The sequence below is a fragment of the Arachis hypogaea genome, chromosome 2 (assembly GCF_003086295.3).
Source record: "Arachis hypogaea cultivar Tifrunner chromosome 2, arahy.Tifrunner.gnm2.J5K5, whole genome shotgun sequence".
NCBI lineage: Eukaryota > Viridiplantae > Streptophyta > Magnoliopsida > Fabales > Fabaceae > Arachis > Arachis hypogaea.
The window spans coordinates 94,084,156-94,102,871 of NC_092037.1; the positions used below are offsets into that span (position 1 = coordinate 94,084,156).

General features: G+C 35.5%; 1 protein-coding gene across 1 annotated transcript; it reads left to right on the forward strand.

Moving 5' to 3' along the window:
• Window positions 1-3,294: 3,294 nt before the first annotated feature.
• On the forward strand, window positions 3,295-6,490 carry LOC112751829 (uncharacterized). The gene is made up of 2 exons (XM_025801112.3): window positions 3,295-3,669; window positions 4,647-6,490. The coding sequence occupies exons 1-2, from the start codon at window positions 3,511-3,513 to the stop codon at window positions 6,228-6,230; spliced, it is 1,743 nt and encodes a 580-aa protein (XP_025656897.1). The 5' UTR covers window positions 3,295-3,510; the 3' UTR covers window positions 6,231-6,490.
• Window positions 6,491-18,716: the final 12,226 nt, after the last annotated feature.

Genomic DNA, 18,716 nt, shown 5'->3' on the forward strand with positions numbered 1-18,716 from the left:
CATATAACACCACTCAACATTGATGTGATGCACAATTATGATGGTCGCTGGGGCAGAAGGGAGTGGTACTTAGAGTTTGTGTAGGGCTGGTATGACATGTGACATGCTCGGAGGTGAACATCAATTGCATTTGTACCACAAGTTCGATTTGCGTCCATCCTAAGAATACACGCATTGGCATTACTAGTAGGCGCATTTAGTCTTGGTGAGAGAGGGTGACCCACAGGGTCAGGTTGTCCCCATTATACCACATAATTTGCCAGTATATCATCTAGATCCTCCCCAATTGTATCAACCAAAGAATGACCCTGGACCAGTGATGCATCCTCGAGGAGAGAGGTGGGGTGTGATGCATCCTAGGCGTGGTAGCAGGGCTCAACAGGTTAGAGGACAGCAATCTATACAACCACCAGTACAAGAGTCGGTACAGGATTTGGTTTAGGATCCAGTACATAAGGATAAGGTAGGGGATTTTTTGTCTCTCAAGTGACCACGATCAATATAGTCATCAGACGTAGGACCCAGTTATCAGATGCCACCATTATAGCATATGGGGTTTAGTCAGCATGATTTTGAGCCTACATCATAACAACTATTAGAACATAAGCTCGTTTAAGACTGCATATATAACTAAAGGCAATGTAATAACACATAGCTGGTAAGTACATCTGCATTGTAAATAGTCACATAGGAAGTTCGTTGTGCGATTCCTACTAATCTCCATATATTTTGAAGATTACCCTCTGCTTTGCAAGCTAAACATTTCTATAGGATGCTTTGTAGCTAAAGTGGGTCTCAACAGATCCTTCCAAAATCTTTATTCTAATGGTCGAATAAGCTTTTATCATTGTGAAGATCGCTTGATGTAATACCCTAATTACCCTAAACCTCACCTTATGCCGTAAAGCAAAGGATAATTATATGTAACGACAATTCTAAGGCTTATATGATAATATATAGGTATATGTAGAAAGAAGTAGTAAATTCTAGAAGCCCGATGACAAATTTAATCCCAAAACAGAAACAGAAAGGCGTGAAGCATTCACACGATAACTAAAAGTGTAAAGGATAAGAAATAGGTACAAGATAACATAATATATGTAGATATATAAGCATAATAGTCAGAGTACTAGTCACAGTCCACGGAGTTTAGGCCGACTAGATATATACAGACATAACAGAGTTCTATAAAGGTACAAACATAAACAACCTGTCTCTCAAGTTTAGCCTCTAAGGCATCAAAGTAATAAAGATATAGAAGTGAGAGTACTACAATAAAATATCCAAAATAAACCCAGAAGATGATAAAGATCCTTTCCGCTCTGTCACCATCTCGCAACTCACCGAGGTGGGTCACGACCTATGTCTGAAAAATAACAACAGAGTATATTATGAGAACCGGAGGTTCTCAGCATGATAACAGTGCTCAATATGTAAGATATAGGGCTCCGGGACGCTAGAGGTAATCATAGAACTTCATATCAAACTGGAGATTCAAGCTTAAAGCAATGCTAAAGTTAAAAAAATCATAATTTAAAACCCTAATGATATAAGGTTAATCTAACTTAGGGAATTTCTAACTAAATCAACACCAAGATCTCATACCCTTCACCATCCTAACCTCCACGTGACCCTATCGCCACCATCTACTGAACCTCCTCACATCAGTGCCAGACACAATAAACACAAACAAATAATTCACAGGTAATAAGACATATACAGTAAGAATATCAGGAAGCATATAGATACATGTTATACACGTAGTTAAAAATATCTTTCCTAAGTCCTTTCTCATACTGAGCACACATCCATTCCTCATAATTGGCTGGATTTCTTTGACAAGCTTTTGAGAAACGACACAGGTTGTTGAATTCACGGGAATAGTTAGCAACAGACATATCCTTTTGCTTCAGCTACATTAACTCCAATTTCTTTGCAGTGCGAAGTGCATGAAAGAAATATTTTTCGTAAAACTCTGTCTTGAATCTATTCCAAGGGACATCTATTAATTCCACCTGCAAGGTATGACACAACTCCTGCCACCAATCCTGAGTATCTCCCTCCAACATATAAGTCACTATCTCCACTAACCGTACTTCAGGAATGTGCTGAATGTACAAAAATCGCTCCACATCTCGAAACCATTGATCAGCCTCCAAAGAATTGGCGTTTCCATTAAACCGAGGTAGACCACTTTGGAGGAAATCAGTAATGCTCATAGACCTATAGTATCGACCTACGTTGCTTGTACCAACAGCAGAGTTTCCATCTCGACGTCCTTGCATTGGTCCTACCACGGAATTTTCTCTCCAAATACCTCGCTCAGATCCGCAAGACAACATTTGGTCCCTGTTCACACCAAACAATTGATATTAAGGTGATCCGTCTCAATATCTCAAGTTTAGTGCTTTAGAGTCCCAAATGCATGCTCACGAACATGTATACTATACATATCAGTCAGATATCCTAAGTAGCACATAATCACACACACATAGTATGCACAGAAGCATAAAAAAAGGCTAATATATAATAGAATTAATATGAATATATTTCATCATTAAATAAACAAAATTAGCGTAAAACCAAATTATACCTAAAGAGAAAAAAATTTTAAAATAACAAAAATGATAAAAAGATCATTTTTACAATTTTGTTGAGTCATCTTTATATATAGAAGATTGAAAAACAATAAACTTCTAACTAAATTAATTTATATTTATTATATTTAATTTAAATAAATAATAAATTATCTTATTTATTTAGTCTATAAATTTACATATCATAAAAATAAAATCAATTAATTGATATACATAACTTTAAATTATATGATACTTAAATATCTAATCAAATTAATTAGTTGATATAATTAATTTATCGTAATAAATTATATTCAATAAATTAAAAAATAAATTAAAAAATACTCTGAAAATCATACCATCTTAATTCTATTATTAAATATAAAAATTTAATTTTTGTATAATAGAATAAATAGATAAAAAATTAAATAATTAATTTTAAATTTAAAAATATAAAAATTACAAATTTTTAAATATTTAAAATTAGTTTTTTATATAAATATTTAAATATTATTATAAAAAATAAAATAGGTAAAAATTAAATACCAAATAAAATGTACCCTAAGATTAAAAATGAATTTTCTCAAATTTTTTTAATATTTAATAGAATAAAGTGTGTTCCCTCATTTTTAATTATATGAGTAGAACACCTTAAAATTGGCCTTAAATTGAATCCCAATGCGAAATATAAGATTACATTGCTGAAAAGATAAATTTCGTACGAATCTATAATAAGTTAATAACCTTATAACCCATTAGAGTACAAAACGACAATCCAATCGTGCGTTTCAATCATCTACAGAGAATTAACCGCATTCTCACTCAGGTGATGTGATGATGAGCCGCTTCTCTGTCTTCTTCTTCTTCTTCTTCTTCTTCCCACACAAAAACTACAAACACATCCTTTTACGAAATTGCCCTTCACTCCATAGCCATGAATTATTCTGCCTATAACGAACCACCCCCCTATTATCCATACAGTAACCGATTCAATTACATCCGCGATCCTCATCCAACCTACCCTCCGATTCGCCATCCCGATTTGTACCTAACCGAACCTGAACCGCTTGCTCCGAGACTTATTAACCGGCCGGTAACAATTTCCCGCCTCAATTTTGTAGCTTTAATTTGAATTGATAAGTCATTGACTCTGTTTAATGATAATTTGCCCTTATTTATTTGTTTGATTAAGTTACTTGATGAATGGAAATTACGGATAAGATAGGGTTTAGAAACGGATGCATTAGAAAGAAAATTACGGTACTATTTATATTTATGTTGAATATGATGATAGAATCGTTGCATTTGAATGGTTTGGTGTGTAGAGGCGTTTTAAAGATTAGGAATGAATGCATTGTGAAAAAAAGAGAGGAGAGAATCTTGCCTTAGGTGGTTTAATCAATTATAGAAAGTATGTAGAACAATAGAAGCCTTGGTAATGTGAATGGATCAGATGGAGGATGCCTCGATTGCTCGAGATAGATGGTGACAAGGAAACCTATTGGTGTACATAGCTATATTTGCAAACTGGGATCCGGAAGGGGAAAAGGGGGGGAGAGGGGGAGTGAATGGCTTGATAATAACATAATAAACTACCACTCGACTAATGAACTGACCACTCGACTAACTCAAGTTGATTCGTCCGTACTTCAATTATGATAATAACATAATAAACTACCAACCAAAACGTCTTCGCTTTTTTATGGCTCGTACCAAACTTAGATGATTGCCACGTTTATAATAGATTGTACATATATAAACAGCTATCATGGATATGGGATATGTGATGAATTTTTCGTCACAACTTTGGAATACCATGGATTTTTTATTAAGCGGTTTTCATTTCATCATATTGACAGATTTGTTTTTGGATAGGATGAGTTAGTGAAAGTTCTCTTTGTTAAAGCTGTTTTGTTGTTTTGCTGATTATCATTTGGCTGTGTGTGATGAAGTCATCTGCATGCTTGTCTCGTCATTCTATTATTTCCATAGTACTTTCTAGTTAATTCTTCCCGAATATTGCGTCCATACCATACATGCTTGAGTTCATAACTGAGTTCTTCTTTACAGGTTGGGCCACCTCAATATAGTCATAGACCATATGGAGTGCATGGTGGGGGGCCATTCAATACCTTTTGGAGACATGGGCCAGATGGTGGTAGACACTTCACATCTTATTCTTCTGGACCTGCCATTTCTGATGCAGCAGGTCTACATGCTGCTGCTAGAGCCACTTCTATGTTACGATCTTCATCCTCAGTTTTAGCGTCAGCACCATCAGCCCAACAAGCTCGAAGGCCATATGGAACTGCTGCTGCTGAAGCCTCTTCTGTGGTACTATCTTCATCCTCAGTTTTAGCGTCAGCACCATCAGCCCAACGAGCTCGAAGGCCATATGGAACTGCTGCTGCTGAAGCCTCTTTTGTAGAACGATCTTCATCCTCAGTTTTAGCGTCAGCACCTTTAGTGTCAGCACCATCAGCCAAACGAGCTCGAAAGCCATATGGAACTGCTGCTGCTGAAGCCTCTTTTGTAGAACGATCTTCATGCTCAGTTATAGCGTCAGCACCATCAGCTAAACAAGCTCAAAAGCCAGATGGAACTGCTGCTGCTGGGGCCTCTTCTGTTGTACGATCTTCATCCTTAGTTTTAGCGTCAGCACCATCAGCCAAACAAGCTCGAGAGCCAGATGGAACTGCTGCTGCTGCTGGTGCTGGAGCCTCTTCTGTGGTACGATCTTCATCCTCAGTTTTAGCGTCAGCACCATCAGCCAAACAAGCTCGAGAGCCAGATGGAACTGCTGGAGCCTCTTCTGTGGTACGATCTTCATCCTCAGTAACGTCAGCACCATCAGCCAAACAAGCTCAGAAGCCAGCTGCACCGTCGCAACCACCACCAAAGGCATGGTGTGAAATTTGTAAGATTTGGTGCCATACTCTAGGGGTGTTGGAAGAGCATAAACAGGGGAGGCGACACATGAATAAGGTGAAGCGACAGGAAAGATTAGAGGAACAAAAAGCAATAAGTGAGCTACAGAATAAACAGACTGCTACTACTAAATCGAATTTAACAGACCAGGCTAAGAAAGTTCAGGAGCCTGCAAAAGTTGAATGCCCCACAGGAAATACTGGATCTGAAGTTGCATCTGTTAATCACAAGGTTGAAACAATGGTGCAGAATGACGCGAGAGATACTTTTGCAGCTCCAGCTGAAGAACCTGAGGCGAAGAAAACCAGTCGGAACATCATTCCTGTACAGCACCATGTATTGAAGCCGAAGAAGAAACGAAAAGGATCTAAACTCGTTAAGATAACTGCTGCTCTAAGAAGGCCAGTGCAAAATCAAATATCTGAGCAGTTTATACCTTTTGATTGTAAATTGTGCAATGTTAGATTTGAGTCTGAGATTGCTTTTGGGAGTCATGTGAACGGGAAGGAACACATATCACGTCTAATCCATGCCCCCGGCCGGCAAGCTTTGTCCGGAATGTTTGGTCTCCAAGTACTTTACCCTCCTGACATCGATTCTCTGTCAAAAGCAATTAATGTTCAGGTCCAACATGGTGATAATAATCCACAACTCCTCTTAGCTAAGCACCTGATGGATTCATTATCTCAATCAAAAGTAGCAGCAACAGCACCACCGATGAACTGAGAAGATGATGATCAATCAGTTGCCAAGAAATAGAAGGGTTGAAGGGGCCCAATGAGGTTTTCATTTCTTGTACTTATTGTTTTACCAAGCAAATTATAAAGCATTTCTACTGTGACACGAATTGTGTTTGCTTCAATGCTTCCCTTTCCTTGTACTAAACCTTTTTTCTTTGAGAAACTCTTTCTATTGTGCAATTCCTTTTATGCAAATTAGTAAAGTGAACGTGCATTGCGTTGCTCGGGATTGACATTTGTTTTCAACTTTTTGTAATAGTAGTTTATGTGCATAAAGAGTAAAACTATTAATTAATTTAATAGTACTACATATGTATAGAAATCCTAATAATTTGTAATTGATTAGTTGAGTATAGCTAACACTACATTTAATTAATAAATTACAAACTAACTATCAGTGGGGTATTTTTTAACATGAAAAAATGTTCACCAACTTAATGTTGAAAACATCATTTATTTTTTCCTCTGAAAATATTATCACTACATAGATATTACAAAAGGCAAAGCATCAATTCATTAATCTTTTTTTTTTTTTTTACTTTTTTTTTTTTGTCATCAAGGGTTAACTCTTGGGTATGTTATGTTGGCTGCAAACTAACAACTAATTTCGATGTCGTTTACCTTTCGGTAAAATGTTTGGCCATAAAAATTACTGCATATATACAACTTTTCAAAGATCGAAACTGAGACATAGCTTTTCTTTAGTCATGCAGCCACTTGTACTAGATTTCCAGGTTAGTTCTATAGTATCTTTTAACGATTTGGTTAAAGCTATAAGAATATTTAAGAGAAACAAATCAAAAGAGTGTTGATCTTTTCAATGCATTAAATTAAATGTATAGTTTTTTTCTAATTATACATATATTTTCCAGAAAAAATTATTATTATTTGCTAGATCCATTTTTTAGTTAGTGTAAAAAAAATAAAGATTACAAAATGTGGTGTGTGACTATGATTGCTATAATTTTTAGGATTAAGATATTTTAAAATGAAGAGTTAATCACTTTTAAACTAAAATAATGAGACTTATAAAATTAATAGAGAATAATTTATTATTTTATTATTTTACCAACTAGATCTAAATTTTATTTTATTTTTTTTTTAAAAAAGAACGGCCAAATGTACGATAGTCGAATTTTTTTTAAATAAATATAATGTTTATTAATATAGACATGTTTTATAAAAAAATTACGTTTTTCTTTTCTATTACATATAAATGTATCTCATGAGTCAATGGGACGTATTTAAAAATTTGTTTTTTAGAGTAGATGGTTAAAATAGTTTCTGAAAAAAAAACTTTTAATCAAATTCATTTTTTAAAAATTTTAAATTAGTTATTTTAATGTGACATGTTAAGTGACACTATAATACATACCTAGTTGTCCTAATTGACGATTAACATGATAAGTTTATGAAATTAGATCAAACTACAATGCCTTAAATTCTTTCTTCGATTAGATTTTAATTTAATCTAATTTTATAAACTTATTATACTAATAATCAATTAAGATTCTTATGTGTTTTGCAGTCAGGCCTGCTACACATATAAATATTTTTGGCTTACAAGCTATACAAGTTGGCTCAGCCCAAAAAAAACCACGCGCACTACACTCTTCAGAATGGAGCATAAAACGCACGCGCCTTACACAATGGTTGCGCTTTCCAAAACACGCTCATTATGGCAGACTCTTCCTCTTCTTCCTCAATCAAAACGCAAATCGTCAAGTTTCAAGCCACATTCAAAACAAATTACAATTCTGAAGAAACGTTCCAACTCTTCGCGAAGAGTGGAAGAAATCAAGAACAAAAGATACAAATCTCCATAAAAAATCAGCAGAAAAAACGAAGAAACATTATTCAAGGTATTGTTTTACTGTTCTTCAAGGTTTTTCACATTTCTATTTCTGATTTCGAAATCGAAACACTATATCGTCAGTATTTCTCGCTCTGTTTCTTCTAGGTTCTTCTAGGTTTTACTGTTCTTCTTGTTTTAGATCTCATATTAATGTTCTGATGAAACTGTTCTTCGTTTATACTTCTAGTGAATGCTTTAACGTGTATTTTGATCTGTTTGGTACATATTTTGTGCATGTTTACATATTTTTTTATGTAGGTTTGTGCATGTTTACATGAAAGACTCTTCCTCTTCTAATTGATTTTTAGGTGTATATGGCCGATTGTCGGATGTATATCTCGGACTTGGCATGTGACTGTTGCTTCTAGTGGCATTTTGAACTTAAATATATTTCTGAACTCATATAATGTCATATAATCCAAAAAATGTAGAGGTGTTTAGGACTGATATATATATTAGGAGTTTTGAAGTCTAACTGGTACTGTTCTAATTGTGCCTGATCTTGTAGTGTCATTTTATGTATTTTGGTGAATTGAATATGATTTTAAATTGATTTAATTTTATTAACTTGAAAAAACAAAATATTTATGAGAATGTGTTTGGGTGTTTGTGGCTGATATTTGGGTGTATCTGATTGATCTATGGGTGTATGTTTATGATTTTTGGGTGTATTTTTTATATATTGACAGCATCTCTTTTTCATTGCAGTAAAAATGGCAAGCAAAAATCAAGGTAGAAAAAAATGCAATGTAAGAACAAATATATGTCTTAGAACAAGTCAATTTTTTCCTAATACAAATATATCTTATTCTAATGACTCTAATTTTGCTTTGTTTACAGCAAACCAAGGACTTAAAGTGTGCAACCCATTTGTTGAGTGAAAAATTTGAACATATGAGCGAGAAAAAGAAAGCAATTGTTCGGGATTTAGGTTTTGGTGGACTGATGCACATCCCGCCAATGAGGGTGCATCACAAACTATTAAAGGAGTTGGCTAACTCCTTTAAATTGGGGAAAAACACACTCGAAACCAGCTACGGTTCGTTTAGAGTTAAACCCAACACAATAGGGGTTGCGCTTGGCCTCAACGCATCAGGTAACTCATTACAAAAAACCTCTATACTTCTATTCTTCGTAATATATTATTCTGCTATTATATAATCAAGAAATAAACATAGGTGTATATGAGTGATATTGGGGTGTATATGAGTGATATTGGGGTGTATATAAGTGATGTTTGGGTGTATTTCAAGTGATTTTCAGTTTAAGTTATTTTCTTTTTTATAGGAGATCTATTTCCTGAGAAAGTCAGTTATAAGGAACTTTCTGAAGAGAACAAACAGATTTTTAGAAGATTCCAAGGGAGGACTCTAAAAAATCTTACGGATGGGATGATGAGTATTGGTGTTGGAAATGAACAAGATTGCCTCATGTTCAAGAGGATTTTCATCCTCTATATACAGATGGCGTTTCTGTTGCCAACCACAATAAATAAAATCTCTCATGTGCACCTAGCTCCAATTTTCAAGATGGACAAAATAAAGGAGGGCAACTGGGGAGCCCCATGTTCTGAATTTTATCATCAAGGGCATAACTAATTACAATCTGAAAAAGAAAAATTCAATCGACGGCTGCCTATTTGCCCTAATGATAGTCTATTTCCATCTATCAAAAAATAAAGACAAAAAAGGAGAAGAAAGACTTGCACAACCCTGGATTGCCAACTGGAATAGAGAGCAGTTGGTTGAAAAGATGAGAGCGGAAATGGATGGACATATGGTAAGTGAATAGAATACCTTGGGTGTATTTTATTTACGTGGATGCTGTTAACTAACATTTCTACTGTTTCAGGAAATAGTAAAGATGGCAGAAACAAAAGAGAAATTGAAAGAAATGAAGAAAAAAGAAAAGAAAGAAAAAAAGAAGAAAAAAACAAAAAAAGAAGGCAAGTTCATCATTATCTGAGTGATACATCTAAAACTGAAGTCTATTCTTTCTTTGAGTCTGAGACTGAAGAAGACTCAGAGGAACAAAAAAGGAAACAACCCACCTGAATAGCCAAAAAGTAAGTAATATACTTAGGTGTATTTTGTCACTTTTAGGGTGTTTTTTACTAATGATTGTTTGCCTTTCAGAATGGAATCCAAAAAAAGGAAGAAGATTCAGGAGGATTCCGATTCAGAAACTGAATCAAATGATGAGTAACGTTTTGAAATTATCATCGTTTTTTTTTTCGTTTATTCTCAAAATTTCATGTATTAACAGAGCGTTTCTTATTAACTTTCAGAAGCGAAGAATCATCACCAGTAAAAAAACAAAAAAACAAAGAAAAAAAATCAGATTAGTGCAAAAAAGTAAGCACTGCTTTAGATAGTATTTTATGATCAATTTTATTTTATCTTTCTGATTCATACTTTTTTCCCCAGGACGCAATCCAAAAAGAGAAACCTCACTGTTGAGGATTCGTCTCCTGAACAAACTCAATACTATCATGGGTTGGATACTTTGTAAAGCTATATTATCGTTTATCATCAAAAATATATTTGTTAACATATTCTTTTATGCATGTACCGTCAGATCTGAAATTGGAACTGAAGAATTAGAAGAATTCTTAAGGGAATCTAAAAAGAAGAAAAATAATGAAAAATATACTGCACAGGGGTTTGTTATGTTTGGGGTGTATATTACCAATTTTAAGGTGTTTTCATTTACTAATAATTGTTTCTGGTTTCCCAAGAAGAACGGAGCTGACCTGCGATCCACAAAAGGTCACTATGACTCATCTGAAACGTAAGAACCTTTATTTGATAAAATCTTGTTATCCTGAATTAGCCAATGGTATTTTCACTGAATAATATCTATTTTTTGTTTAGAATACCAGACGTGAACTTAGGAAGTGAGAGTGATCATTTGTCTCAAGGACACACAGATCAAAGCAGCATAAACAAACCGGCGGAGAGCATGTAATTTCTCTCTCTAATACTGGTTGCTTTTATCTTTTATTACCTTCTGCTTCTGATTCTGTATATATTTTTTTAGAAAAAAAGCCCTTTATTATTTTATTTAAGGAAAAAAAGGCAGGAAAAAAGAAGCCAAAACTGCAACTACGTAAGTTCTCAAAAAACAAAGCATGTGTTTCTTTTGAATGCTTCAGGCGTATTTTTTACTTTCTTTGGGTGTATTTCAGGTTAAGTCTGATAGAAGAATCAACCAATGACCCAGCTGAACAGAACATGATGGTTGTGAGGGTAGAGACACAGTCACAAACTGAAGCGCTTTCAATGTGAGTTTTACAAGTAAATTTCAACATTATAATCATGAATTTTCTCGGGCTTTCTTAACTTTTTATTTTTGTCTTGTTTAGAGTTCCGATTCAAGTTTATCTCCCTCTGTCCCAGACAACCCCTGTGTTAGAAATTGAACCAACCCCTGCAAAGTCTCCAAGTGAGAAAAATAATGAAGAAATAACAAAAATGTAAGGAATAATATTGGGGTGTATTTGGTTATTGTTTGGGTGTATATTGTCCTTGTTGGGGTGTATATTTTACTTACTTGGGTGTATATCCTGACATAAGATCTGTAACTATTCTTTTTTATAATGATTCATTTTATCTAACCCTGCAGCACTCCGAACCCCCGAAACCTAATGAAAGCACACCCACGGTTCCATCAGCTCCATCCAAAATGTAAGTTCAGCAGGGTAAAATTTGGTTTTCAATATCATTTGTCTATTCTTATTCTTATATTATGTTATATGTCATCACGCAGTAATCCAACCCCAGAAGACGCTGCTACACTGATGATGATGGCACGGACAATATCCTACATTCCTAAAGAAGGTCCGATGCCATCATTCAGCCTTGGCTTGATTGATTCAAGCCAAGAAGAAGCAATATCGCAAGAGGGGGAGAGGGCAAATACTTTTGAAATGCCAAAAATAATAGAACAATTAGGGGAGCTGGTGGAAAGAATTGCAAGCAATGGGGTGAAAATAGAAGGTAAAAGTCCACAGATTCAAAAGCAGAGTGGCGAAGAAAGTTTTGAAAAATATGAAACTCCTACAAGGACAAACGACATCTCGGCTGAAATGAAAGAGAAATGCTACATCTGGACCACACGTGTGAAGACATACGGAGATGGAAGCACTAATGAGTATGACGCCATGTGCACACTCAATGCCTAAGATCGATACATTTTGTCAAAAGTCCACTTTGCATCTCTGAAAACTGATACACATATAGAAGCTGAGGTAATATTAGAATAACATTAATGATTTTATCATGAAATGTAACTGCAATATTGATTCATGTAAATTGATTTAGGCTTTTTTTTTCTAGATTGTATTTGCCATGTGCCTCATCCTTAACCAGCAAAACGTTAAAAGATTTCAAGAAGAAATATACTGTCTCCCCCCAGATATTGTGGTAAGGTGTACTTCAATTCAACCTTGGGTATATTTTTGGTATTCATTTGGGTGTATTTTCTGTCTTCATTTGGGTATATTTTTGTATTCATTTGGGTGTATTTTCTGTATTCATTTGGGTGTATTAATTATTTCATTTGGTGTTTCACAATTGTTGCAGAACATGGCCGTTAGAAATCATCCAAATGGAAAATTCTTACAGCCTAAAACCAAAAAGCCATTCAGGGTGGAAGACTACCCAATGTTTATACCCTTCTTGGACTTAAAAAAATTAGCATCACATCCATATGTAAGTTTTCATTTCTAAAACTTCTTATCACCATTCTTTACTTATGTGCCAATAAACTAAAACATTGTTCAATGTGGACATGCTTCAGATTTTTGCACCTGTTTGCTATTCAAACCATTGGTGGTTATAGGTGGCTGATGCAAGAAAGAGAAAATTTTATATACTCGACCCATATCACAAGACATGTCCCTCTGATGCCAGAATGAACCTAAATAAATTCATTGTAAGTTGTTTCTATGTTTTGTATTTTAATATTTGGGTGTATTTCTGTTCAATATAAGGTGTAAGTTTGTGCTCCTTTGGGTGTATTCCTTTATTAAATTTATTCATATATTACTGATTTGTTTTGTGCTTTAAGGGATATGTTATTTCAAGAATGAGAGTATATGCTGGGGGCACCTCTGAAGAGAAAGGATCAGGAAATTGAACCACCATACATTAACATCTCAGGCCAAAAGACAAGGTATAAATCTTTCACTCTAAAAATTAATCTTTCCTATATGTAATTTGCTAATTTATTTCTTATTTTTCAGTTATGACTGTGCTATTTATGTAATGAAGTGGCTTGAAATAATTCAGCCCGAAAACGTTAAAGGGGGAAGTATGAGTGGGACAATTGGACTCAGGTAATTGTGTTTAAAACTATATAACTCTGTATTACTTTACTAAATTAACATGGTTGATTAAAAAGAATATTCTTTTAAACTGTAGGACAATGTGGACCACTATAGAGTAGAATATGCTTCCCGGATTCTATTCCATGAAATGAATCAAGACAAAGATGAAGCCATTAGGGGAAGTGATGCAATAAGACTGTCCAAGTCATCCTCATTGTTATTGAGTCCATATTGTCAGATAGATTCTAATGATATTGACACTGTTTAATCTAACTGTTATGTAGTCTTGTAACAATTTGAACACATGCTGTAAAATTTTGCCAATATAATCCAGTTGTATTATAAAAAATTTTTTCATAATTAAACTGTCTCTGCTGTATTCAAAATGTTTGAATTACAGGTGCTAAAATATGAAGGAAAATATCAAACTAGAAAATTTTACACCAAAAACATGAAATTTTACACCCAAGGAAAGCTGAATATATACCCAAACTTCTATCCCTTGATGCTTTATCCCTAAACCCTAAACCCTAAAACCCTAAACCCTAAACCCTAAACCCTAAACCCTAAACACTAAACACTAAGCCACCCAACCTACTATACACCCAAAACATAGAATTTTACACCCTAACAATTTCAATATACACCCAAACTTCTATCATCTAATGCTGGATTCCTAAACCTCTAAACCCTAAACCCTAAACCCTAAACCCCTAAACCCTAAACCATAAAAACTAAACTCTAAACCATAAAAACTAAACAAAACAATAATTTATAACATAAACAGCAGCATCTGAAAATATATAAATGTAAAATGTCAAACATAAGAATATTCAGAAATACACTCAAAAAACTAAGCTTTACACCCATATTCTGTAACTATACACCCAAAAAACTATCCCCTACTGTTGGTTCCCTGAACTGATAAGTCATAACATGTCGTTGATATTGGCTGAAATTTGGACGTACCACTTATACAGCATCAAAGAGGTTTAACTGGAAATAATAAACTCACATATTAGCAAAACTATTAACAAGAAAATTAAACTTAATCACCACATATTTAAAGAACATCACTTTTACCTCATTTAAAGCTTTCGTTTTCTTCTTCTGTGATGCATTTGCAATCTGTTTGTCCAACTTTGAACCTAGCCTATTTTTTGGACGTCCTCTTTTTCGAACTCTTGGAGGGCTTTGAAGCTCGTTAACGGATTCCAAGTTGGCATCTTCGTGAGATAATGAACATGTCCCCTTCCTTTTGGCTTTCAATTTTTCCATCTCAATCATGATGTTATCGTACGCACGGTGCAGAATGGCAGTCAACTCCTCCGATTTTGATGCAAATTCACAAATATTTTGCGAACAAAACACCAATTCGTCAAACCTCTTGCTTCTTGGCTCCAACAGTGGCTCGTCGTGGCTGCTCTTGATGTGTGTGTGTCGCCTCTTTACCTTCCTGCTCCATCGTTCCAATATATATCACGGTGACACTTGGGTACTCGTTCAAAGCTTAAAACGTTTAGTGCGTGACGGCACAATATCCCTCTTGACTCGAATAATAATCATTGGCATTTCACTTGGGCTGCTACTGAGTCATAAGTAACGACAAGCTTGTTGAATATTGAGCTGAAAATTTGTTCTCCAACTTCGTATACTGAATAGCCTAGAGTGGAGTTCGTTAATCTTGTGATGCAATTCGCCTTTTCTCTGAATTGTGATTGGACTTTCCTAAACTTTTGGTGAGTGTACACATGTTGAAATTGAGCTTTAATGGAGGATTTTGTTGCACACGGTATGACCGTATAAAAATCTGCAGCATCTGATTCTCTCTCTGCTTGCTCCCTACTTCTGAGGCAATTATCGTATTGTTTGACAAATTGGATAAGTGAGTTGTTCCGTGTAATGAACTTGTTAAAAAATGAATGCATGCTCTCGCTCCTTTGTGTGCTTCTCATCCCTGCCCAAAAGTGGTGATCCAGATAAATTGGAACCCATATATGACAGTCTTCGTAAGATATGTAGAATACACCCAAACCAGACTATATTACACCCAAAAAACATGCCATTTCCACCTCTGCTACATATTTTAAACAACATTACCTGAAAGCCACTTGTTATCTACAAGACCATACTTCAGCAGAAAATCATTCCAATTTTTATCAAATGAGTCTTTGCTATGAGAGTTCCAAACAACTTGGCTCAATTCTTGTTCAATTTCTACATGTCCCTTGTACCCATTTAATTTGCTTGGGATCTTCTTCGTGATGTGCCAAATACACCAACGGTGAATTGTTGTTGGCATACAAGCCTCTATAGCCCTTTTCATTGACGCGCATTGATCGGTGAAAATCCCTTTTGGAGCATTTCCTCCCATGCAATGAAGCTAACATTGAAATAACCATTTGAATAATTCTATTTTTTCATTTTTCATTAAAGAGCATCTAATAAGTGTTGACTGACCGTGGTGATTCACCTTGATGAAGGAGCCACAAACCAAATTATACCTGAAACAAAGTACGAGATTGCAGAATGAAAAATCATTACGTACACCCAAATAATGATTTTATACACCCAAAAAAATCCAATTTACACCTCTGCAGTAGATTCATAGAACAAGATTTAATTTAGCATCATAAACAAGAACAACATATTACCTGTTTGTATTGTAGGTGGTGTCAAATGAAATAACATCTCCAAAATACTCAAAGGCAGTTCTGCTCCTTGCATTGGTCCAAAAATCCAGCTTAATCAATTGATCGTCCTCGAGTTCAACCTCGAAAAAGAAATTCTAATTCTTCTCTTTCATTCTTAATAAATATTTTCCGAATTCCTTTGTTTCTTCTTGTTTCGAAACATTTCGCACTTCTCTTGTGATGTAATTCCTCACATCCTTTTCAATAAAATTTAACTCGCGGTGACCCCCAGTTGCCGCAACAAATGATTGGTAAGTTTTGCTTGGTCTGATACCAGCCTCTAAGTTATTCTCTATTGTATGACGAACGGACATGCTTAGTTCTCTGTGCTATTTGAGCATCTCTGCTCGAGTTGGACAGCAAGGGTGTGAATGATGCAGCACGACATTCGAAATGATCAAAGCACCAACATTCTTCAATGTGTGTATATAAATTCTTGCAGGACAATTTAAACCAGCTGTGGGATTTGTCTTCTGATGAGCGGATAATTTATATGCTTTTTGGCATTGTTTTTACATAGTTTTTAATATGTTTTAGTTACTTTTTAGTATATTTTTATTAGTTTTTATGCAAAAATCACATTTCTAGACTTTACTATGAGTTTGTCTGCTTTTCTGTGATTTCAGGTATTTTCTATCTGAAATTGAGGGACCTGAGCAAAAATCTGATTCAGAGGCTGAGAAATGACTGAAGATGCTGTTGGATTCTGATGTCCCTGCACTCTAAGTGAATTTTTTGGAGCTACAAAAGCCCAATTGGCGCTCTCTCAATTGCGTTGGAAAGTAGACATCTTGGGATTTCCAGTAATGTATAATAGTCTATACTTTGCCCGAGATTTGTTGGCTCAAACTGGCGTCCAAACGCCACCAGAGACTATTTTCTGGTGTAAAACGCCAGAACTGGCACCAAAGCTGGAGTTAAACGCCCAAACTGGCACTAAAAGCACGAATCCCTTTTTCGCTCTTTCAAAAAGAGAAGAGGACCGCTCGCTTCACTTGTGTATCCCTTTGGTATACAGGTAGGCGGTTTTTCTTTAAGAGCACTCAATTCTACAGACATCTTATGATTCCATTAATGTAAAATAATATTTTATTTTAGAAAGTCGTTACTACTCATTTTGGTGGGTCTTGATAGGTCAGAGCATCCGGTCTGCTGGACCTTTCCTGGCTTGAAGGCATTTAAACTCTAAGAAGAGCCTATACACGTAAAAGCTTCAATGCTCAACCCAAATACACACCAAGTGGGCCACAGAAGTAGATTTCTGCACTATCTACATTTAGTTACTCATTTTTTATAAACCTAGTTTACTAGTTTAGTATAAATAGCACATTTTACTATTGTATTCATATCTTTAGATCATTTTTGAGACTATCTTAGGATCACTCTTGATCTCTTGATCACGTTTTGGGGGCTGGCCATTCGGCCATGCCTGGACCTTCATCACTTATGTATTTTCAACGGTGGAGTTTCTACACCTCATAGATTAAGGTGTGGAGCTCTGCTGTTCCTCTAGAATTAATGCAAAGTACTATTGTTTCTCTATTCAATTCACACTTATTCTTGTTCTAAGATATTCACTCGTACTTCAACCTGATGGATGTGATGATCCGTGACGCTCATCCTCATCCTCCCTTATAAACGCGTGCTTGACAACCACTTCTGTTCTATCTGCGAGAGCTTGAGTGTGTATCTCTTGGCCTCCTGGTTCACGATGCATAGTTGCCTATCCTGACAACAGAGCCTTCCATTCCGTAAGATCAGAGTCTTCGTGGTATAAGCTAGAATCAATTGGCAGCATTCTTGAGATCCGGAAAGTCTAAACATTGTCTGTGGTATTCCGAGTAGGATCTGGGATGAAATGACTGTGACGCGCTTCAAACTTGTGACTGTTGGGCGCAGTAACAGTGTGCAAAAGGATCGATGGATCTTATTCCGGCACGATCGAGAACCGACAGCTGATTAGCCATGCGGGAAACCGTAGCGGACATGTTTTCACTGAGAGGACGGATGGTAGCCATTGACAACGGTGATCCACCAACATACAACTTGCCATAGAAGGGAGTACACATGATTGGATGAGGACAATGGGAAAGCAGAGGCTTAAAGGGAACAAAGCATCTCCATACGCTTATCTGAAATTCCCACTAATGAATTGCATAAGTATCTCTATCCTATTTTATGTTTTATTTCTCTTTTAATCAACAAAACCTTATAACCATTTGAATCCGCCTGACTGAGATTTACAAGATGACCATAGCTTACTTCAAGCCGACAATCTCCGTGGGATCGACCCTTATCATTTAAGGTATTACTTGAACGACCCAGTGCACTTGCTGGTCAGCTGCGCGGAGTTGTGAGAAAAGTGTGAACTCACGATTTCGTGTACCAAGTTTTTGGCGCCGTTGTCGGGGATTGTTCGAGTTTGGACAACTGACGGTTCATCTTGTTGCTTAGATTGGGTAATTTTCTTCTTGTTTCAACCTTTATTTTATTTTCAAAAATTTTTTCTTCTTTTTTGTTTTTCCAAAAATTTTTCAAAAAAAAATTATAAATTTATAAAATCAAAAATATTTTGTGTTTCTTGTTTGAGTCTAG